General features: G+C 44.8%; 1 protein-coding gene across 2 annotated transcripts in view; it reads right to left on the bottom strand.

The window, feature by feature from the left end:
- Positions 1-2997: 2997 nt before the first annotated feature.
- Positions 2998-24462, bottom strand: part of Ddah1 (dimethylarginine dimethylaminohydrolase 1) — a 135410-nt gene continuing 113945 nt past the window's right edge. For both annotated transcript variants that reach the window (XM_038310944.1, XM_038310945.1), the window contains exons 5-6: positions 8568-8711; positions 2998-6035 (exon numbers count right to left, since the gene is read on the bottom strand). In XM_038310944.1, coding sequence (XP_038166872.1) covers positions 5919-6035; positions 8568-8711 — 261 coding nt within the window. In that variant the 3' untranslated portion in view covers positions 2998-5918. The remainder of the gene's footprint in view (positions 6036-8567; positions 8712-24462) is intronic.

Below are 24462 nucleotides of genomic sequence, written 5' to 3'. Positions count from 1 at the left end.
CTGGATCCCCTGAGAATGGAGTTACAGACCATTGTAAGCCACCATGTGGGTGCCGGGAATCGAACCTGGATCCTATTGAAGAGTAGCCAGTGCTCACAAACACTAAAGCATCTCCCCAGGCTCCTGAGCACCTTTTCACGATGCCCATCACTCTTCCCGTGGCCTTCATGTTTGTCTTCCTTGTCTTTTGCTGCATGCCATCTTCCAGAAGACAGGCACTGTGACTCTCATTCCCAAGAGCATAGTCGATATAACATGTATAAGGACCACTGGCTTCTGGAGTGTGCACTGTGTGCTCCTGATGTGCTTCTGCTCAAGCTGCTCCTTCAGCTTGGAGCCCTGGAGCTCCCGCAGAGCAGACTCTGGCTCTCCCTGGATGCTCCTGGGTCTCCCCAGCCTGGGAGGCACAAGGACTAGGAAATCAAATTGGTGACAGCGAATATCAGACACTCACTTTGTTTGAGCTATACACACACTCCTCTCATACAAAACACTTTGCAACCTGGCTGCTGCCCCAACTCCCCCCCCCCCCCCCCCACTTGTTAGAGAACTATGAACTGCAGGTAAACCTCAGTGGAAACAATTCAGTAGATTGGTCCTCCGAGCTCTCTTAGTAATTGCTCTTCTGTGATCAAATATGTCCTGCAGTGTCCATTGATGAAGTGAGATGGACCCAACCAGATTGGACTGGTTTTGGGTGTACACTCAGTAAGGATGACTGCTTCCTCTGAGTGAATCTTTTGGGGAAAACCCCCATTTATCATCTTATACCTATATAAAATTAGTAGAGCATATGATTAAGACCAGATACATCATAAGAAAAGACACTCACAGTGAACAAATCCTTATGTAACTCAACTCTGTTGGTCAAAACGTGAAGTTATCCTGCCTTGCTCCTTAGCAACCACATTTTCTTCCTCTTGGATCCATAAGAGAAAGTCTCAGACAGTAATCTGGAGCTGTTTGACCCTCCAGCTCAGATATCCCACTGTTCTCTGACAATGTATCTGGCTTGCACTTTTACTACTCATGGGCACACAATTGTTTTTCTGAAAAAGATCTGGAAACACCCAGTAGGGACACCAGTGATAGCCCCTTGTTCATTAATGGTTCCTCCCCCACGATTTCTTTTTTTTATTTTACAAAACTATCTTTTCTTATTTTACATGCTAAATCCATTTCCTACTCCTTCTCTTCCTCCTGCTCTCTCCACCTTCCCCCCTCACCTCCCACCCCACTGCCCATCCACTCCTCAGAGAGGGTAAGGCTTCCCATTGGGGAGTCAACAAAGTCTAGCACATTGCTTTGAGGCAGGGCCAAGGCATCCCTACTATATCTAGGCTGAGCAAGGTATCCCTCCAAAGAGAATGGGTTCCAAAAAAGCCAGAACAAGCAATGGGGATAGATCCTGAGCTCACTGTCAGTGGCCCCACAGTCTGCCCCAGCCATACAACTGTGACCCATATTCACAGTGTCTAGTTTTGGTCCTATGCTGGTTCCCTCATAGTCAGGCCAGAGTTAGTGAGCGAGCTCCCATTAGCTTAGGTAAGCTGTTTCAGTGGGTGTCCCCATCATGATCTTGACCTCTTTGTTCTTTTCTCACTCCTCCCTCTCTTCGATTGGACTTTGACAGCTCAGCCCAATGCTCCGATGTGGTTCTCTGTATCTGCTTCCATCAGTTGCTGGATGTAGGTTTAATTTTCTGTTGGATCAAGAACAGTTTTGCAGAGATGGTACTTGGCACTGAACCATTTTTAGCCCTATTGGTGATGTCAGGGTTAATGTAAATAGTAGAGCATTCATGTAAGTACATCAAGGCCGGCTTCGGGCCTCTGGTGACCACAGCCATGGAGCATTCCACACGGCAGGACTGAGCTAACTACAGGGCTGTAGGGAAGCCTCTAAGTGGTCAGTTTCGATAGTGGGATGAGCCCTGATAGCAATGTTGACACACCAGACGTAATATAATGGTATAATTAGGAGTCAACTGTAACTGCCTGTGAAATATCAGGGGGTGCTACAGCTGATGACTTACATCTGCCTTTATTGAGGTGGAAAGACGCCTTTAATCTATTGCTGAGCAAAGAAGACTCCAGGACATCACAGGGGTGTTAAATTATTCAAAATTTACATGAATATCTATTCGTAAATGTGTGGTATCTTCTGAAATATTAACAGTAGTTATCTATGGGTGATGAAATTTTGGGTAGTTTGTCTTTAAAATTTACATACATCTTCTCATTAGCATTGTGTGTGCATGAGGACGTGGCTGGGTAAACACATGCCACCTTGCATGTGTGGACATTGGAGGACAACTTTTGGGGTCAGTGCTTTTCTACATGGGTCCTGGGGACCGAATTCTGGTTTCCAGGCTTCTGCGGTGAGTGCCCTTAACAGCTGAGCTATCTTGCTACCCACATCTTTACTTTCTTTAATAGCATATTTTGTATTTTTTTTTTTTTTTGGTTTTTCGAGACAGGGTTTCCCTGTAGTTTCTAGAGCCTGTCCTGGAACTAGCTCTTGTAGACCAGGCTGGCCTCAAACTCAGAGATCCGCCTGCCTCTGCCTCCCGAGTGCTGGGATTAAAGGCGTGCGCCACCACTGCCCGGCTGCGAACGGTTATTGTTAATTAATAAAACATAGCTCTTTCAGACGAAAAAAGTTATTGGACTACAAAAGCCTCATAACAAATAACCTTCAAGCTTCTTTAAAATGATAACTGTAAACTAAATTAAAAACAAAACTCATTTCAAAGCCATTTTATTGCTGTATATTCACTGTACATGGAGATGGGTTTCATCAGGACATTTTCTTGTAAGGATATCATGAACTTTGACCATGTTCATCCTCTCTCTTCCCCTTTCTCCCCCTTCCTTCCTCTTGCCACTTCCCTTTATCTCCCACCATGAACAAACACAGATGAACCATCCAGCTGAGCCACATAAGCTAAAATGGGCCCTCTGCGTGACAGGGGAAAAGAAGAGCCGGACAACTGGGCACAGCACGATGCACACTTTATTCTGTCATGACTGGTACACATCAGGAGCGGGCAACAGGAAACTAGTATTGGTGCACAACTCCTCTGGACTAACGGCTTGTGGGAGGCATGACTAGCTTTGGCACACAGACTGGAAAACCGTACATTGCCTGGAAGATGGCAGGCAAGAAGATTAAAAAAAGCACAAACCTGACACCCATGGAAATCATGTCTGAATCCTGCAGCATGTTAAAGAGTGGATAATTACAGAGACTAACATGCAACCCTACATAAATCACACTGTTAAACTAGACTATTTCATTTTCCCTTCTTAGAGATGGAGAGGTGATGGCCTTGTAACTGGTTCCTAATAGCATAGAAGAGCAACTAACACACTGTAGAGAGATCTGCCACGGATTCCTACAGCAACCCGTCACAGTTAAAGACACAATGCCAAATAGTGTGTTCTTCTAGATCATCTTTTCATTAAACCAAATCCTATTGACTCAATAATTCTAACTTGACTTATTCGTACTTAAATATAATTCCTCATATCTTTATGTCAAAAAGCATTCTTGCTAGCGTTTCCATCTTTGTAAGCCACAATAGACGGGAGAGGAACTTGGGGAATGACATCTTTCCTTTTCAAGACAACGTCACGCTGAAGAAAACATCAAAGAGGCGAGGCAACTGCGCTGCAAGTATCTTGAATTCCCGCATCATTGTTCACACAGGGAGCCCAAAGCAGCCAGCCCGATATGAGATGCAGCAGAAGAAGCTGGGGTAGAGGCATAGATTCTTAATGATTTCCCAAGACACACAAAGAAAGATGAAGCAAACAAAAAGAGGGATGGAAAAACCACCTTCGGGAGAAGAAATCATCACAGTGAAAGATCTATCCACTTGTAATGGACCACACCCCAGAGAACAGTTCTGTAATCAGGATGATAGACAGATGATAGACAGAATGCTCGTGACAATTACAAGTTGGTGAGCCCATACTGGCTCAATGGGCTGCTTTTCCTGTGGTGGAGAATTTCTGCCTTTTTTTTTTTTCCAGTGTAGAGCCAAATTTAACCCCAAAGGGTCATCATAATCACTGAGAACCATTTTTTTTTATTTATTAACTTGGCTATGTGGCTCATTTGCCTGGGGAAAAACATATTATTCATCCATGATGAGATGTTTTGAAATATGATAGTGAGCAAGATATGGTTCATTCACAGGATGTACATAGTTAGATATTTGCTTGTGATATGAGTGTAAAGTTAGGCAACAAGGAAGAGACAGAACATATTTCTTCAGAAAGTTGTCAAATAAATGCCAAAGAGAAATAGCAGGAAAGGATGTCTTGATTTCCACAGGGGTTACTCTCTTCCATCTGCTGAGGGGGGAAGGCAGTAAAGGCAATTCTCGTTTGCTCATCAGGACAAGGACCACTGATCACAAAGGGAGGTGAGGAGGGATAGATCCGAAAGGAATCTTTCTTTGTCTTCCCAGTTTTAAACACTGAATGACAAACTGCAGGCTGCACAGCCGAAGTAGCAGTGACTGGAAGTTTGATGAAGTGCCTGGTTGGGTCCCTGTTCCTTGTAAAATGCCATGCCCCTGGCTAGCCTGATTCTTCCAGCTCTAAGGAAAGGAATGCTCTGCCCTCCCCCCTTGCTGTCACATTGTTCTTGGTAAGAGACCTGTTTCAGCTTTGTTTGAGCTGGAGGTTGTGTAATCTGAAGGCTAGAGAGGAAAGTTTCAGCCAAATTCCACTGTAAACATTCATGGATTTTTCAAGGGAGACTAATGCATTGTTGGAGGTTGACTTTAGGAACCATTTCCTGATTGTGCTCCTAGGCCATGGGTGGTGGCAGCTCCCTCTGACTCTTACCAAACCAGCAACAATCATTTTAGATGCTATGCCTCTTTACAAGGAAATGACTTTTCAAGATCATAATGATTCTAAGAAGGAGATTCAAGGTGAGTCAGAAAGACGCTGGAAAGGGGGATGGGGTGAGGCAGAGAAAGACTTTCTTCCATGTTCTTATAGGACCAGTCGTGAGGCAAAATCATGGCATGTGGCTCAGTCTTTCTAAGATGTCTCAAGGGGTTTTTCCAGGTGCTTGGTCTAACATCCTATATCAACCACCTGGGGCTGAATTTACCTTTCTAGGCGTGGTAACAAGCTCTCCCGGCATTCAGGTCTCCTGCAAACCCTATTAGGAGATGCCTCTGTGAGGTTCCTATTCCCCAACCAGCCATTCTGACTTTGGCCACAGTTCTGTTGAGGGCCCACTGTGCTTCTCTAGGGGAAGGGAGGGCTGCTGCTGGTGGTGGCAGGAGATGTGGCCACGGGGCAGAGGAGGAGTGCCCCCAAGGTGGACCTTCAGGAAGGCACCCAGACTGCAAGACCTTGGATAAATCCAAGGTCAAGGTGGTTAGAAGAGAAGTGGGAACGGCTAAAGGAAGTACCTGGAAGAAAGGCTTTCGGATTTTAGAAGAGAGGAGAATGGGAAAAATCCATGGGCCAGGGAATTTCACAGGAACCAAATGTGATTTATGATACAAAAAAGAAAAAAAAGTCCCTTGCTTATCTTGCTGATCAGGAAGACAGGCTTTAGACTACCCTGCAACTAAGCTATTTCCGCACTAATAACAAACACTAAACTGAATGTTCCCACACTGTTAATCTCACGTTTCAATAATTCATCAGTTCTGCATTTTCTAGGTTGTTTAATTCATCTAGCAATCCACAGGTTAGATACCACCGCTGAGGTGAAGAAGGGCACGGAAAATGAAGCCATTAAAACTGGAATTAATTTCGTTTTCTGTAAACAAGAGTTAGTAGCCCAGTGGCACAATAGATTGTCGAGGGAAACAGAGAAGTGGGTACGGAGTCATCAGCCCGGCTTGGGCCACCTCACTGGCTGCCGGGGAGGGACTCTTGGGCTCAGCAGTCTGCCTTCTTGTTAATAAAAACAGAAGAGCAGGTGAGCAAACCGTCCACCTTTTCCATTTCCGAATTGCTCACGGGGATCAGTAGATGGTCCTTCAGTTTCTCATAAACCTGCAGATACCGGGAATCAAGAGAGGAGAGGAGAAAGAAGGTTGCGGTTTGGCCTGTTCCACCGCTCTCAGGGACAGAATTAATTCACTTTATATATTTCTGCTTTTCAGCCATTGAAGCCTAAGTACATACATCTGCGGTCCTACCCCAGATCTGGCCACAGATACTGCTTATTGTGTGCTTTAACTTCAAGGTGCCTTTGCTCTGCCCTTGTCGTTCCTAGAGTAAGCGATAATCAAAACTCCCCGGCTGTGTGTTTAGTTTGAACATCCCTCCCTCTCTTCACTCTCACGGACCCTGACTACACTTTTATGTTCCTTTCCTTACCAACTCTACTGGGAGACTGTGACAGTGTGTAAGTTAAGTGCGCACTGCCGGTCACACTATGTTTAAATTATAGGTGCGAATTTTATATCATCTTTCAACCATAGTGGAAAGTATGTGTCAAAACATCTAATTATCAGTCCACGGATTTTTTTTCCCCTGTGATCAAAAACACACTTTAAAAAACAAAATTACTTGAAAACACTGCTTAAAAACAACCTGCCCTGATTCTTTCAGAAACATCATGTACCTTAAAAATTCAGCTAGAGTGTAGAAGCCATCTGGGCTCCAAATCCAGTCCCATCAACTTGCTACTGCCATTCCAGTTAAGTGACATCCCTTTTAAGCTTGTGCCTCTCTGGAAGGCTGAGATATGCCTACCGTAGGGCCACTGCTGGGACTAACGAGCACATTGAAGGCATGCTTAGCACAGTGTCTGGCCCCTAAGACCCCGGTGAACAAGGGGGTTACTGATGGTATTCTACTCAGGGCTGAACTGAGAGGCAGTGAATGACATTTGGTTGCTAGGTGATCAATGAGGCTGAGGAGGCATGAAGTCCTCCGAGTAGGCTGTATGGACTTGCAACTTGTTCATATCGCAGATTCTAGGCTAGGAGCCCTGGAACCTGCATTGCTAACCATCCCAGCACAGCAGAGTGTAAGATCCGCTGTTCACTCAGGAGCTATTTTAGTCCTCGTCTGGTTGGGAGTCCTCTATTTTCTTTAGGTTCAGACTTCTGCTATGGTAAGAGAACAAAACTGCCTCCCCATTCCTCAACCCTCTTTTCATGGTACTAAGGACTAGAGGATGAACCTACTCTAACATAGTCCTGCCTATGCAAAAAGTAGAGCAAGGGCTGAGAAATGGCTTTCCTCGGTCAGTAAAGTGAGTGCTTTGAAGCATGAGGACCTTTGCCAAGAACTCATGTAGAAAGAACCGGGTGTGGTGATGCACATTGTAACCTAGCACAGGGCAGTGGAGACCTGTGGCATGGTCCCAGAGTTGCTGGCCAGTCTGCCTGGCCTACTTGGTGAGTTCTAGGCCTGGGAGAGACTTCTGTCCCAGAAACAAAACAATAACCCCAAACAAAAAGTAGGTGGCCCCCGAGGAAAGATCCAGTGTTGTTCTTAGGCTTCCACATGCATCCACACATGCATGCACACATGCACCCATACATGCATGGACATGCGTACCCACACATGCATGATGTGTGCACCCACACATGCATGACACATATACCCACACATGCACCCACACATGCAAGCACACATGCACCCACACATGCATACACACCCACACACACGCACCCCACACACTCAGACAAATAGCATAAAACAATGCCGCATTTTTCAAAACATAAGACATAAAAAGCAAAATCAATGACCACTAAATGTCCTTCTATAGCATTTGTTATAAATGTCATATTGCTCTGGGCAGAGCTGAGCTCAGAGTGCCTAGAAGTTAGAGACCCTGACTCGGGGGCTGAGCTGGTTATATACTCTATAATGAAACAGAGAGAAGTAACAAGGCAGAAGAGTGTCCTGAGACAAGGGGGATTTCCTTCATTTAGGAAAAAAGCCAGGTGCAGAGACTCCGGCTGGCTGCAAGTGTGCCACATATTTTCCTGCCCGATCTTCCTACCATCAGGATGTGCGGTCCCCTCTTTCCAGAACCCTTTTCTGTCCCTCTGCCTTGAAAAGTGAATGGCTCTGCCTAAGGTGGCATACGCTGGATGCACACTGAGAGCTGGAGCATGGATTTGGGGGGGCGAAAGGGACTCTTCATTATTTATTTATTTATTTATTTGAGGTAGGGTCTCGTGTAGCCCAGCTTAACCATGAACTCTCACTGTATAGCTGAGGTCGGGCTTGAACTTCTAATTCCCTGCTTCTCCCTCTCAAGCAAGGGGAGTACAGGTGCTGTCACTACACCTTGCTTGTGCGCAGTGCGGTGGTGTGGGGGTGGGGATTCGACTCGGGGATTTGCGCTTGCGTGGCCAGAAGTCTAGCGGTTAAGGTATCTCCACAACCCTTGGTGTTCTTCTCTGGAAACCTCTGAGTAGCAGGCAGCAGCATCCCCACCACTGTGGGTGCACGGCACGAAGGAGAAGTAAATAAGCAGCCCCTTTGCTTTCGACAAGCCTTCCCGCTGTCCCAGTGTTTGGATATGTGGGTCCCCAGAGAAGCTAGCAGCGATGGCGATTTTACCTTTGCACTTTCTGGGTACTCTTCTGGGGTTCGGTGCAGTAAGACGTGCCCTTTGTTAGGGATATTTAGATATATGCAGTTGGCAGCCACGTCGTCAGGCACAGTGAGCTTGTCATAGCGATGGTCACTCATTTGCTGCATGATCTATAAAAACAAACAAAGCAGGCTTAAGTGGAGCTGCCCACACACATGGAGGAAGGCACTAGGAAGGGACAGAGACCTGGAAGATCCTCCTGTATCTCAGGCTCTCGGATGTCACCTCCAGTCACCCAGAACCAGGAGGAGAAAACCAAGTGTTCTAATTCTCTCTCCACTTTTTTTTTCTTTTTTTTTTTTCTTTTTCTTTTTTTTTTTTTTTTTGAGACAGGGTTTCTCAGTAGCTGTGGAGTCAGTCTTGGAACTTGCTCTGTAGATCAGGCTGGTCTTGAACTCATAGAGATTCACCTGTCTCTGCCTCCTGAGTGCTGGGATTAAAGGCGTGAGCCACCACCACCTGGCTCATATTCTCATTCTCTTCAAGCTTGTGCTTGTTTCTGTTTTTAAGTTTTAAAACTGACTTGTATTTTGGCTTATGCTCCGAAGACACACCAGCAGTATATAAGCCGGTCAGGTGCAGAAGGTCTGGCTGGAGGTTTGAGGACATTCTTGGCTGAGGAAACATGGCTGCCCCAGTCTTAGGGAAGACAGATCACTACAGTCATCAGAATGATCAGTAAGAGGTGGCCATAAACATGCACAAACATACAGAATTTTCTATCTGTATACATATACATTAAAATCAAGGCCCAGATTTAGAGGACATCATAGGTATGAGTAGGTAGTTATACTACATTAATAAGGTGGGGTACCAGGGTAAACACTTGACACTTTCTATCTAGTCTCAAAGCTTCTACTTTAATGTTTTATTAGCATACAGTAACATATAATAACAAAATTCACTATGACATGCCTATGCATGTAAATAATATATTTTGATCGTACTCACCACCCCATTCCTTCTCCTGCCCTGTCCACTCCTGCCGACCTCCTTTCTCTTTCTGACCAGCCCCTCTTCTCCTTTCATGCCTTTCTATTTTTTGATGAGCCAGAGTTCCCTCAGCCTGCCCTGTGTTTGAAGTGTCCCCCTGCTTTCTTTTAGTAGTTACAAAGTTGCTGGTCTTACACCGAAGTCTTTGGTCCATTTTGAGATTTAAACCAATTCCGAGTACTAAAACGTCCCTCTTAACCATCTCACGTGCCTTGTCCTTCACCCTCACCACTGAGACAGCACCAAGCACTGCAGAGGCCTCCATGACTGGGGACCTCCAAGAGACCACCATGCTTACTGACTTAACCCCCCAGTACCTGGGAGAACCATGGGCAGGCTTGGGCTCAGTACACAGAGGTGGGATGCTCCCACCGCGGGTTTGTAGTTGAATTCCTGGTAAACAGACGACTTACTGCATTTTCTATCTACAGGAGAAGAAAACACAAGCTACACTGAGAGAAAAGGAAGCACAGCTAGACCACACATCAGAGACCTCACCCGCCTCTTCTCTCCACATGAGCGGGATGGACAGATCTCCCACCTGTCCATCTGACTCACAGGAGCCCAAGGGCGACTACAGGGCACAAAGACCGTTTTCAGTGCTCACTCTTTGTTCAGCAGTGAGGGAACATACAGTCTCCATGACTGCAGACTCCAGGAAGTGCCAATAAGAGAGCCTAGACTTCCTTCCTGCTCCGTTCCTCCCCCGCACTAGCTTCCTTCAGGGAGCAGTCATCTCCTTCTTTGGTCCTTACTTGAGTGTTCTTCAGTTGACAGCATTAATTTGAGATTCTAATCTCTGCTTTTCCTCATTACCTTTTCTGAGCTCTATGCACTATGGCTTTTGAGGGGGGCATTCCAGAAATTACTGACATAATGGCCAACATCCAAGCCAGAATAGCTTGAAGATAGTTTCATTTTTCTTTCATTACTGGGAAGAAGAGAATTATAATTTTCTTAATGGGGAAATAATTTAATGGTGAAGATATATGAAGCAATTTACTGATAAATTCTACTGAGGGTTCCTCTTAAAATAAATCCCTTAACAAAATCACCAGAGCTACCTCAGGAGAAGCTTCCAATTAATTTATCAAGGCCGTCTTGGTTATCGTTTTGTGGCAAGTTATAAGCCATGCCATAAGAAATGACTTTTAATAATGAACAGACTCCATGTGGAGCTGTGAACAGTACCTCAAAGTAAAAAGCAAAAGCTCCACATTCTGCTGGTCGTCGTAAAAGACTTCGGAATGGGTACTGTAGACAACAAACAACCAACCCTTCTTTTTCACGGAAAAGACAAAGTTGCTCCTTCTAGACACGAAGAATTTCTGCCATGTTAGCTGAGAACCAGGTTTCCCTTTTCCTGTCCGAGTGCTCGTTTTCATGGCCTGTGAGCCGTTACTGTCTGAACAGTGAAATGGTTTGCTGTTCACTTACAGCTGGGTGCAGGAGGCACACGTATGCACACAAAGTAGAGCATCTGCTGTTCAGGGCACACACAGAGACAGGTTCGGGGATCACATCTCTTCATGCTATGCACATGTGTGGGTGTGTGCACTCATTTATGCGTGCATGCATGCATGCATGCATGTGTGTATACTACAAAGATGAACTTATACTGTCCACCCTGGTAGGGCAGCATTTCAAAGGGCTCAGGGTCCCAGGGACCACGCAAAGGCAAGGCCAACCAACCCTTTCTCTCTTCTTCTACTCAGTCTTGTGAAAAGATGAACGTTGTCTTAAGCATCCCGAGAATGCAGCTGTTGGGCTGATTTGTGTTCCAGCATTTTTTTCCTTAAGGGTGGAGGAAGTGGCTGTGTACCAGCATTCTTGGTAAAGTGTTCCTTTAACAGTAAGCACTGAACTTCCTGCTTGGAGCACCGCACACCCGAACGGAAGCAGAGAGCACCTAAACTCTCCACACGTCACCAAATTCCTCCTGGACCAGATTCCTCTATATCCTGAGAGGCCACAGGCTCAACTGGGAAAAATCCAACTAAGTGCTATACTGTTCAGTCTGTGGGGGAAGGTTTGCAAAGGCAAGCTGCATTTCAAATGCTGTATCTGACTTTTTCCAGTGGAATAATTATTTTCCTTTGAGTAACCTAATTAGAATGGTAATAATTAGGATTGGAAGCTATTGATATCTGATCCAGGCATCATGAGGTGTCCCCTTGAGGGCTAGGCACAATGGCTGTGTAAGGTGACCAATAGAGATGCAAGGGCACTCTAAGAGCTGCCTCCTGGAGGTGACAATCCAGTGATGCCAAGCATGGGAAGGCCAACCCTCTCTTATCATAGGCACCTTCTTCAGCAAGAAGGCACACGGTCCTAAAGAGGAAGGGGCTTTGGGCACTGGCCTGGCCACAGCAGCATCCCTGTGTCTCTCTCACAGATGCTGGCTTGGAGGGAGTGGCCTTGCTCCCCAGAGTGGAGTTGTCACAAACAGTGGGAACCATTGGGAACATTCTGGCGCACAGCCTGAAGGCATTTCCGGCGGGTTCCCACATTTCTGGGAATTTTCTCATTGGAAGGATTGGACGGCAGCCCCATTTTTCTGCCTCTTACTCATGCCTTCTTTGTATTACAGCAATTACATAAAAAAAAAAATCCTGGGCTGTACGGTTGGACAGAACAATTTAAGACTTAATTGGTCATATACTGAGACAAAGAGATAAAGAAGGTATTTAAAGATGTTTAGGAAATATTCCAAACACATTTTTGGCTTGCTCACAATTGATCTTCCCATGATAATATATGTACGTACTCGTCTCAAGACATTAAAATGAAATCAATATGAAAAGCAATTAATAATAGAGCACATTGAGAGATACAGTATACAATGCACAATCACTCCTTATTGCTACTAGGTATCTGAAATAACTCTTATTGATTTATCACGCATCAGGAGTTTATTGAAAGCCTGGCAATGTATAGTAGTCTCTACGTCCAGGCAATCCTCTTAGGGCTGAGCCAATATAACTTAATTATGGATAATATTATAGAATTGCTACCACATCCTCACATTTTATGGGCTCTCATAGATGAGCTCAGAATGAACACATCCTGAGATCCACGTATCTAATCAACTAAGTAAATAACTGTACTGAGGATTAAACCCAGGGTAAGAGCTCTACAGCTAGGCCACACCTCGAGTCCAAAGCTGTCTGTCTCTCTTTCTCTCTCTCTTTTTCTTTTCTGTTTTTTTTTTTTGAATCAGGGTTTTTCTGGGTAGCCCTGGCTATCCTAGAACTCACTATGTCGACCAGGCTAGCCTCAAACTCATGAAGATACACCTGCCTCTGCCCCCCTAGGTCTGGAATTAAGGTATATGCCACTATGCATAGTTCAGATGTGTGTTTATTTTATTTTATTTTAATTTTTTTTGGGGGGGACAGGTTTTCTCAGTATAATACCCTGGCTGCCCTGGAACTCATTTTGTAGATCAGGCTGACATCAAACTCAGAGATCCATATACCTCTGCCTCCTGAGTACTGGGGTTAAAGGTGTGTGCTACCACTGCCTGGCTTCAGATATATATTTAAAAAAATAATATTTGTATTTATTTTGATGGTTTCAAAGTAAGTATACAGTGTATTTTGGTTATATTCACCCCATACCCCTTTTCTTCCTTCTCCAATGTAATACCTGGCATCCATCTTTGGAAGCCCCCTCCCCCTGGGAGTTGCCTTGGTCTGGACTCCACCTCCGAGAAAGCCCACCAAGCGCTGAGCCCTCCCCAGGGAGGGTCAGGACCACTCTCACAAGCTATTTAGTGTACTGCCCAGAAAAGGAACACGTGGTCTCCAGGTTTTGTGTGGTCTTCCTGCTGTCTTTTTCTCAACCCCTCGCCAGGCTCCGGGACCACTGGGGAGCAACACATTAAATGTGGGCATCTTTTATTAGGTCGAATTTGGTCTGATTGGGATTATTTGTGTTGGCAGAGAGGCTCGGCTTGATAAATATACCTAATACTCCCAACACATTCCTCTTCCTGATTTTATTCTGCCTCCTTTCTTTAAAAAATATAACCCACCACATCCAATTAGCGCTACCCATATGAGCACGAGTGTGGGGCCAATCACTGGATGGATCCCGGGCAACCTACCAATGGCCACACTCCCAAAGAAAAATGACCCTATCCCGTAGTAGCCATCAACTGCTAATGGCTTCTCAGCTAGGGGCGGGCTGTAAGAGTTCTTCCTCATCCCTGCTGGAGCGTTGACTGTCCTGATCTTCTACGAGCAACCCCTGCTTTGTAAAAGCATCTATCACATGCAGAGGATAGCATTCCACAGGACTTCTCTCGTTCCTTCTTACGTTCTTTCTGCTCCCCATTCTGCAGTGTTCCCTGAGCCTTGGTGGACAGGGTGATATGGATGTCTCACTTAGGGATGAGCCCTCACAGTCACTAGTCATGACTTTCTGCCTTAACTGCTGCCCATTGTGACAGGAAGCGTCTCGGATCTGGCCAATGCAGACACCATCACCTCCTTTATGCCCTGATGGGCTTGGACAAAGTAACTCACAGAAAGGAAGAGTTCCAGTTTGACTCACGGCTTAAGGGATCAGTCAACCAAGGTGCAGAAGGCAAGGTACAGGGCCGAGGGACAGCTCTGCCACTGTGTCCAGAGTCAGTACCTGAGTGCTGGAGCTTGGTGCTTTCTTCTTTGCACACAGTTTGAGACTTGATCCCATCCGAAGCTGCCACCCACATTCAGGTCAGGACTTCCCTGACATCTTTTTGGGCACACTCTCTTTGACTCAAACAGAAGTATGTTTCCACGGTGGTTCTAGATCCTATGAGGGTGACAAGATTAGCTATCCTAGTAACCTAAATCCCGCCACCAATGGCTAATTCTCTGGGTTTCAGAGGCAGCTAATTTTTAGGCATCTTCGTTGGTTGGGAAGAATGGAAATAACATCCAACTTCTACTTCTTGGTGTGTTTATTCTCTCTCTCACAGAAACCCTGTGTATGTGGTGACATAATCTCTCTCCTTACATGAATGTAAGCCAAGGTGGGGAGAATTCAGTAATATGTGCGAGGTCATTCCCTCCTTTAGACAGGCAATCTGGGTTTCAAGCCTGGATGCATGTGTCTTCAAATGCCTACCTTCATCCTGACACACCAAACTACCATCTTGTCACATGAAAGACTGGCAGCGTCTGGTGGAATACATTTTCCTATAGAATTTTCTTGGCATTTATATATTCGTAAAAGTTTGTGTGTAAATACATTTGCTACAGACAGTCTGGTATTTGAAGCCATCTGAGTTTGTGTCTGGCCTCATGTGGTTTGATTTCTCTGAAACTATTTTTTTCTTCTCATTTTTTAATTAAAGATTTCCATCTCCTTCCCTCCTCCTCCCCCTTCCCTCCCCTCCCTTCCACCCATACCCCCACTCCCTCCCTCTCCAGGTCAAAGAGCCATCAGGGTTCCCTTCACTATGTTAAGTTCAAGGTCCTCCCATCTCCCCCTAAGTCCAGGAAGGTGAGCAACCAAACTGACAAGGCTCACAGTGAGCCCGTCCATGCTGAAGAGTCCAAGCCCATAGGACCTGATGAGGAGCAAAAGGAGGGAAATCATGAACAAGGAAGTCAGGACCGTGAGGGGTGCATTCACCCATTGAGACAGTGGGACAGAACTAACGGGAGATCACCAAGTCCAGTTGGAATGGGACTGATGGAACAGGCGACCAAACCAGACTCTCTTAATGTGGCTGACGGTGGAGGAGGTCTGAGAAACTATTTTTTTTTTTAAGTAAAAGAAAGAGCAAAGCTTTTGAAAGGGAAGAAGGAGTGGGTGAAGGCCATTACACTCTCTAGAGCCGAGAGGAGCAGGGGCCAAGGTAAAAAACGGCAAATAGCCAAACCCTATTCACAATGACATCCTGGGTCAATCTGGCCATTGAGAAACCACACTGGCAGTCTAGCCCGCCTGGCAGCGGAAGGCTTCCCCGCAGATTAGAGTTCATGCACTCAGAAAAGCATCCTAATTATTTTTTCCTGGATCAGAATAAAGAAAATCATTAGTGGGATCCCCATATAAATTGATGTAACTATTCTGGACCCCAGCAGCTAGGAAAAGAAAACAGTACCCACTTATTAGCCCCTGGGTCTTCAGAAGTGCTTGCACTGATAAATTAGGGCACGCTTCTGCCAAGCAGATTATATTTATGTTTGTTATGAGGATGGACACACAGTTTATAAGAAACATTAGAATGTTCAATGGTCTTCACTGGAAATGTAATTTTGTGATGGATTCTCATAGAATTTTGTTGAGCGTGCAGAACTTATGTATCTGAGGGAAGTGACAGGTCAGTGGTGTCCCTGAGCCATTGCTGGTCAACAGCTCTGTTTATGCTAATGAGTAACACCACGGACACAAAGAAGAAATACTGGAATTCTGTTTGGGATGATGGGAGTGAGCGCTCTGATGAGTTGTGCAATCGTCCCGAATCCTGGAAGAAGATTTCATCATTCCTCCCTCCGTGGAAAGGCTAAACACATAACACATTTTGAAGTTTTCTTTCCCCACTTGGAATGGGGTCTTGCCATGTGACTGAGGCCAGCCTTACATGCAGCAGCTAGTACTGCAGGCATATACCACTATTTCTGGATTAACACACTTTTTAACTTAACTCAGATTTTTACCACCATTTACATCTAGACCAAAGGTTCTTAAATTAAGGGTTTGACACCACATGGGGTCATGTAACTGACTGTCAGAGGGTCATTTTCTATTTGGCAATAGTAAAAGGTTTCTAATAGCACAACAGCTAAAAATGAATTCAAAACCAAATGTATGATGAATCCAAGGTGTTTCTAGCAATGCCTGCCCACACTGTATTACATGACTTGGTGTTGAAGCCTTGAACCTGAACACAAAAACATGAACCTTGCACCACAATGCTGTCATCCCTTGCACTGCCAATGAAGGCCACGAGAAACACCACAGATTTGCCATAACTGTGTGCTATTAACAGCAGAATCTTTACTCTGCATGCAATATTTCCTGCCCTTACAGAAACATCAAGGTTTAATTACAGAAAACAATGACATTTATCATTTTGCTGCATGTAAGTTTTGAATTATTGATCTTTGCATTGCATTGTGTTAGACAAATGGACATACCCATCTTGTCAGAGCACAAAACTGCTTTGACCTTTTAGTAGTGGTAAAATACATGTATCCCAAAGAACTTTTAATATTTTTTTTCAAAATCTATTGTCAGCAAATGTTTAATTTGTATATCTATCTCTTTTACCTGTTTACCCAGGGCTGTGTGAGAACTTCTCAGGTGGAAGAGTTGTGAGTAGCAAAGCTCAGAAGCCCTGGCCTAGGTGGTCTATAAAACAAGTCAAATCTCAGTTCCTAACACTTGCTGATCCCTGTAGAATAAATATCCCCGCCAGTCAGCTTCCCAAGTGACATCATTGTTACACAAAGAGATAACGTGCACAAATAACCCCAAGAACACAGCCAAGGGTACAATACAGTAATGTACCCAGGAAGTTAGAAGTTTGGATATTTATTACCTTGGTTTTAATATAATTTGTTTAATTCTAAGTATATAAAAATCTAATTTAAAAATGTGTGTGTGCTCTATCCGCATGGATACTTCTGTACCATGTATGTGCCTGGTGTCTATGAAGGCCAGAAAAGGGCATCAGATCCCCTTGGACTGGAGCTACAGGCAATTGTGAGCTGCTACTCAGGTGCTGGGAATTGAACTGGGGTCCTCCGGAAGAGCAACTAGAGCTCTTAACCACTGGGTGAGCCATCTCTAAAATTTAATCTTGAGACAGTGCTGATGACGAATATAGGCTCAGTTGGCCTCCAGCTTAAAATCCTCTTGTCTCTGCCTTTCACACGCTGGGATTCCAAGTGTGGACCACATTCCCAGCCACGGAATTAATAGTTAACAGCAGTTATGGTTAACAACTAACTTTAAAATTCTTCCAGATTTCACAGTCAGTTCTAAGAGGCTAGTAGGAGCTCCTATCAGCACCAGCTTTATGGGACTTGATTTCTGGATTTTAGTATAAGTGGCCCAGCGTGGAAGGTTACTATACATTGATGTTAGCATAAGTGGCCTAGCATGGAATGCTACTATAAGCTGATCTCAACTTTTTATCAACGCCATAACAACTTTAGTTTTGAAATCTGGTTTGCAGAAATTTTGATTCCCACAGACAGGCTGTATTTGGGAACTGATGTTCAGTTTTGAAAATGCACTAATGGGATGCAATATTATAGTTACTGGAAGGCGAGATGATAAAACGGGATTTATGAAATGGGAGCCAAGACTCCTTGGCGCTTTCAAATATGCAAGGCAAGATAAAGTGTTTCTCTGTTGATGTGGAGTGATCGGATGCTTGAAGCCCAATTGTTCTATGGTTGAAAATGAAGTGAGAACCACAGGATGCCATCTTTAACTTGGCTCTCACCTTCTTTATCTGACCTTTACCTTGTAATTCTACTTGTCGTTTGTTAGACTTTATGTATTTTTATAATCTTTGTGAAATGGGGTAAAGTATGATTATATAAATTCAGACAGTTCTTTTAATCATGAAACTATTATATAATACTTTTTCTCTAGTAGACTATTTTGGAGACAGATTTTATATATCTATATCTATATATACAAACTATGTATCTCTATATATGAACTAGCCTCAATCTCAAAATCCTTCTGCTAATGTGGGATTCCTCTCTGTATGCTGTGAATACCGTTGGTTAATAAAGAAACTGCCTTGGGCACGTGCATGGAATAGAGGTACACAGGGAAAATTAAACTGAACGCTAGAAGAAAGAAGGAGGAGTTAAGAGAAGCCATGGAGTTGCTGCCAGAGATAGACACGCTGAAACTTTGCTGATAGGCCACGACCTCGTGATGATGCACAGGTTGATGGAGATGGGTTAAATTAAGATGTAAGAGTTAGCCAGAAATATGCTTAAGCTATTGGCCAAACAGTATTGCAAATAATAAAGATTCTGTTCAATTATTTCTGGAGTCTGGGTGGCCGAAACAGACAAGCGGCCTCCTTACAACCTCCTGCCTCAGCGTTCTTAGTACTGGGATGACAGGTGTGGGCTATTAGCCCAGTCCGCAAAGCTATTTTAAAGAACATACCTATTTTTATCTTTTGTTTACATGTATATGTGTATGCGTACACATGAGAGGGTACCTACAGAGGCCAGGAGGGGTCAGATCCCCTGGAGCTGCAGCTAAGGTGGGTGTAAGCTGCTTGACATAGGAACTGAATTCAGGTCCTCTGGGAAAGAAGCAGGGCTCTTAAGGGCTGAGCCTCCCCTCCTTCCTAGACTCTTTAAAAATATTTTTCAATGTTTACATTATTATTTTATGTGTATAGAGTGTTTGCACTGGCTTGTTCAGTGTAGGCCGTTTACTTCCCTGGCCTCTGCTCACTACATGCTAGTCATATCCTTTCCTACCCCAACACTACAACAACTGAAAATCTCTCCACGTGTTGCCAAATAGCCCCCGAGAGAGCAAACCGCCTCTGCCTGAGAGTTACTGTTTGAAGAGAGAGCCTCAAATTCATTCAGAAACAGGAAGAAAAACAATGAGAGAGAATGAAAGCAAACTTTCAAGTTAGGATACAATTTACTTTATTAAAAATTTTACCTCTGTGTGTGCGTGTGTGTGTGTGTTTATACATGTGTATATATGCTCTTGTGCACACTCATGTGATGGAAGCCAGAAATCGATGTTTGGAGGGTTTCCTTTATTGTTCTACATTCTGATTTTTGAGACAAGGTCTTTCATTCAACCTGGAGCTTGCCTATTAGGCTGGAGTGGCTTCCCAGCCCACCCCTGGGATCTGTTTGTCTTCACTTTTTCCAGGGCTGGGGTTAACGGCATGCATGACCACACCCAGCTTTTACATGGTACTGGGTATCCAAATTCAGGTCTTCATGGTTGCAGAGCAAGCAGCGTGCCTGCCGATCCCCTCTTTTCTAGTCATTCTTCCCATTAGTAAGATCCCTGATGAGAAACTGATTGCTATTTGGGAGAACAGTTGATATCATTATCTTTTTAAAAGAAACCCAAATCCCCACTAAATAAGCCCTAATCTTAGTTTCTGGATATGGCCTTCATCAGTGTTAGAGAACGGGGAAGAGGTATTGGGAACATTGGTGATTCCATTGTACAGAAAACCGAGAATAACCCTTGAGCCATGGGCAGGATTTGAAATTTATCAAGACTACTTCCCAGAGGCTCAGAATGAAGAATCTCGGTGGCGATACTGACCTAGATGGCTGCACACTGTAGTCGGTTCCAGAGCCTAGGCTTCGATGCAGGTTTTATCTGTTTTGGTTTTGGGAATGAATTTAAGTGGACAAGGAGGCATGACTCAATTGTTTTCTGCTCTGCGATTTGGGGTAGACCTGGCTGTACAAGAGAACCATCTGGGAGCTTTAAAAAAAACACAGATGCCTGGTCCCCAACTATAGGGATTTTTTTTTATTACTTGCTAGGGAAAAAAAAATCAGTATTTCTTTTACTCTGTCTGTGCTGGATATTGAACCCAAAGCCTTCAGCAGGCTTCGGCAAGTGCTCTACAGCTGAGCTCGAGGCCCAGTCTCTAATGTTTTGTTTGAAACCTTCTGAAGTGCTGGGAAATGTGGATTTTATTCTAAGTGACAATGTACTTATTTGAAACTCAAGGTTTAATGAGTAATATGGAAGGAGAGAATGGAAGGAAGCTGAAGACTGGCTATGATGAACTGATTTATTAAGCAACATTTTCCACTTCCCACTATGTTTATGTGTGTGTGTGTGTGTGTGTGTGCGTGTGTGTGTGTGCTGAGTATAACTGTGTATGAATGTGTATTAGTGTGTTAATGAACGTGTGTGAGTGTATAAGTGTGTGTTGGACATTGAACCCGGGGCCTCACACATTCAAAGCCTATGTGTTACCAGTGAGCTACATACCTTCAGCCTTCCACTACAAATAATGTGACCTCTTTACTGCAAGTTCTCGGGAGACCCTTCACACAGGGCTCTGCCTGATATATGGTGGGCATTCAATTGATAATTGTTGAATGTTAAATAAAGCATGGTCTTTAGCAGTGTACTTCAGCATTTTGCCAACTCCTACAATCCTCCTCTATCCTGTTGCAGCTCCCTGTAAGACACTCCTTCAGAGCTAAGGCTTCGGTGAAGAGCGTGAAAGGGCCTCCAGCTGGCACTTGTGCCCTGCCCTTTTGTGTGGGCATGCTGGTTAGGGAATCTTTGACTTCAGTCAGCTTTCTAGAAATCCTCCCCCAATCCTCCCTGACAAACTTCAGGGGTGGGAACAACCTCCTTATCCAAAGAAATGTTTGGGTTTCCTTCCTCCCTGCACTGCTCCTGCGTGGGCCCCGGCATCTGTGTGCTTTCAGGCTGCAGGATGGCGGCCTGGAAAGGAAGGCAGACTTTAAGGAGAGGGTCTGTCTCCACGCCTAATAATGACACGCGGAATAAGAACTCACTGCTGATGCATGTATGTTAACACATAAATGTTACCAACCCAGAGAAGGGCAATATATGGAAAATAGCATGTCCCGTTAGAAAAAAAAGCAGGACATTTTAGAGAAAAACCAGCATTTCATTACCACTTCTGTTCCTTCTGTCTGGGGGAATGTAGGAACACGGTCTGGGAAAGGAATCGTGTGAGGCGAGTTCTGAGTGCTTGTGAGAAAACTCGAAGAAAAAAGACAAGATTCTTGTGACCTCAGTTTCTTAAAAAACACTGAATTGTTCTTGGATTGAGCTTTTACGCCCCTCCCCCCCCAGTTATAGTGGACAGGAGTGAGTTTACGTCAGATTATTCACTACAACTCTCCGTTGTTATCTGTTTATATGCCACTGCAGCCCGCCTTGTGACTGTACACTTTGCTCACGTGACTCTTCTTAACTCTCAGAGTACAAACTGTCTGATGGTCTGAATAAAGTCAGCTATTGCATGAGGACTTTAATCGGCCCGATTGACTGGCTCCATTTTCCCAGGTCTCTCTGCCAGCTAGAGCGGTAAACCGGAGTGCTAATGTTAGGGCGCCTTTTATAAATGCCTAGAGAGACGTCACTCTAGAGCATGGTTCTCAACCTGGGGGGTGTGACCTCTTTGGAAGTTGTATATCAGGTATCCTGAATATCAGATATTATATTATGATTCATAACAGTAGCAAAATTACAGTTATGAAGTATCAGTGAAATGATTTTATGGCGGGACAGAAACCTCTGTCAGCACACAGCAAAATTATGAGTCCTTCAGTACCTTTGTTTAGTTGTGATTTGTTTTATTTTGATCTCTGTAACTATGAGTCACCTCTGGGTAAATACGTGGTCACAGCTTCGAACCTGGTCCTACTGCATAAAAGTATAAAGGGCCCTTGAGCCCTGTCTCCAAAGTTATCTTTTATATTTGGAGACAATGCCGTGAGAAATACAGGAACCCAACACAGGGTCCGTAACAGAAAACAAGGTTTAGAAATATTCGTAAAGATCGCCAGACCAAGGTGACATTTTGAAAGATGAAAATAAGAAAAACAGTAAAGTGAGGACAGAGCGGGGTGAGCAGTGGGGGACTTGTGGGGGAGCGGCCGCTCGGGGCTGAGGAAGTTCTCCACCGCCTGCCTAACACCGCCTCCCATCTAGTGTCTGTCTCTTACCACATGCTTTACTGATGTTCAGCCAAGAAACAGGGCACCCATCAACACCAGTGGCATTTAACACATGTGACTTCCTCAGAAGATCAGTAACCCAAAGCTCAACCGCCCTCCTTCCAACTCAACCGACACATTTCCTAATCCCTTCCACACCAGAGGTGCTGCGGTTGGCATGGTCAGAGGGTCACCGAACACGAGGGGCACCAGGGGCCACACTGAGATGGGTGGTTCAGCCCACGAGGCCGGCCTCATCCTTTTATTTATTTTTTTTAAAATATTTTGCCAAATTGATTAGGCCAAGAAAACAAACCAGAGACTGGTAGAGATAGAAGATATGCAACACACTTTTCCTTTCTTTGGATGAGCTCTGACTATGGGTAAATAAACACAAACTGAAAAAGAGATAGAAGAGAGTGAAGGATGGCAGAGACTCCACAATTGGGCAAATGCTGACCCCAGTTGCTGCCAATGGAAACTGAAGTGGAAGCCAGCCCCGCTAGTGTCTCACAGGCTAGATGCTGGATGTCCTCCAGGGCAGCTGTCCTCTGGACATGTCTGAGTGTCACTCAGTTCCCAAAACAGGAATCTAGGTCAGTGAAATTCAGCAACACTGCCCAGTGATTGCTGGTGGTTTGCTCCCTTGGAGAAGATGGGGGACCAGTTCGGAGGCACTGGGAAGGTCTGAAGTCTTTTCCTAATCCCTCCAAGGCTACCCCATTCTGGAGGTTTCCTTGGGTCGTTTTGCTCAGCACTCTTCTCTCTTCCGTAGTCCCTCAGCAACAAGGTCCAGTTCCTCCTCTCCCTGGCCTTGCCTTCTGCACTGCCCTGCCCATCCTCACACTGGCTTCTCTCTCCATTATTCCTGAAAGACAACATCTGACTAGCTTTCTGAGCAGCAGCCACTGCTTCTGTAGAGTCAGCAGAGCTCAGCATCCTTTGGAGACCACACTCTGATTGACCCCCTCCTAAAACACAGAGGGCCTGTTGTGTGTGCCCATCAGCTCAGAATTCAGGAGGCCGTGGACCAAGGACGGTCAGCCTGGGCCAAAGACAGATCCTGTCTCCAAAGGCCAGCCAGACAGACAGACACAAAGACACTTGCACACGCACACACACAGAGATACACACAGACACACAATTTTGTGGCTCGTCACAGACTGTAGATTAAAAAAAAAACAAATCCTGTGGCCACATTAGGCGAGAGAGTAGGCTTCCTTTGAAATGATCCTTATTGATAGCTTTATAATTACATAGATGCTACTTCCCCTGCCCCCAGACAGGGTTTCTCTGTAACAGCTCTGGCTGTCCTGGAACTCACTCTGTAGACTAGGGTGGCCCTGAAATCACAGAGGTCTGCCCGCCTCTGCCTCCCGAGTGTTGGGATTAAAGGTGTGCGCCACCAACGTCTGCCTGCTACTTTTTAAAGGTAGCTGTGCACCCTTACATTTAATGACATTTGCCTTGGTTGGCCATCATGGAGTCCCCGCGGGAAAGAAGGCTCTCACTTCTTAGCGAGGCTGATTCAACTCTTTTATTCCCAGAATAGACTGAGTACAGGACACGGGGTCAAATGGGGAGAGCGAGAGGCACAGCCAGGATGACAATCCATGAATTTAGATTCTAGATGCTCTGCTTTGCCCTCAGAGTTGCTTTGACTCTGTGGGTAATCATGGTGCTTTAGTAAAATCAACACGGGATCAGTTTTCAAATTCTCCTCTTCCATCAGAGTGGCTTGAAACTCACTTTTCTTTACTTCAGGCCCTGATGATAGGTGGTGTGTGTGTGTGTGTGTGTGTGTGTGTGTGTGTGTGTGTGTGTGTGTGTGTATTGGGGGAGCTGCACAGAAATACAGAGGTATGAGTCACAGACAAACTTCCTGTTCTCAGAAAATGATAATATTTGTTGAGTTTTGGTAAAACGGGATATTTAAAGGAATTTCAGCATGTCAAATGGACTGAAAGCTGGAATCTAAATGACTACCCTGATAGGTATTATATTTCAAGTTTGGGTCATGTTGGATTTTATGCATCAATTAAGGTTAGGATTTCTAAACCTCCATAGCTTTAGTTTGATGCTTTCTCTATTTTGCACTAGTGTTACCTGGAGACTGGCTTCTTCAGTGGCTCTTTATCTCTCTATCTGGGATGCTAAGATATGTGCCTAGCAAGTTGCTCATATCCTTGAACCA

This window comes from Arvicola amphibius, chromosome 14 (genome assembly GCF_903992535.2).
Source record: "Arvicola amphibius chromosome 14, mArvAmp1.2, whole genome shotgun sequence".
NCBI classification, from domain to species: Eukaryota; Metazoa; Chordata; class Mammalia; order Rodentia; family Cricetidae; genus Arvicola; species Arvicola amphibius.
This window is presented reverse-complemented; position numbering and strand designations above follow the sequence as displayed.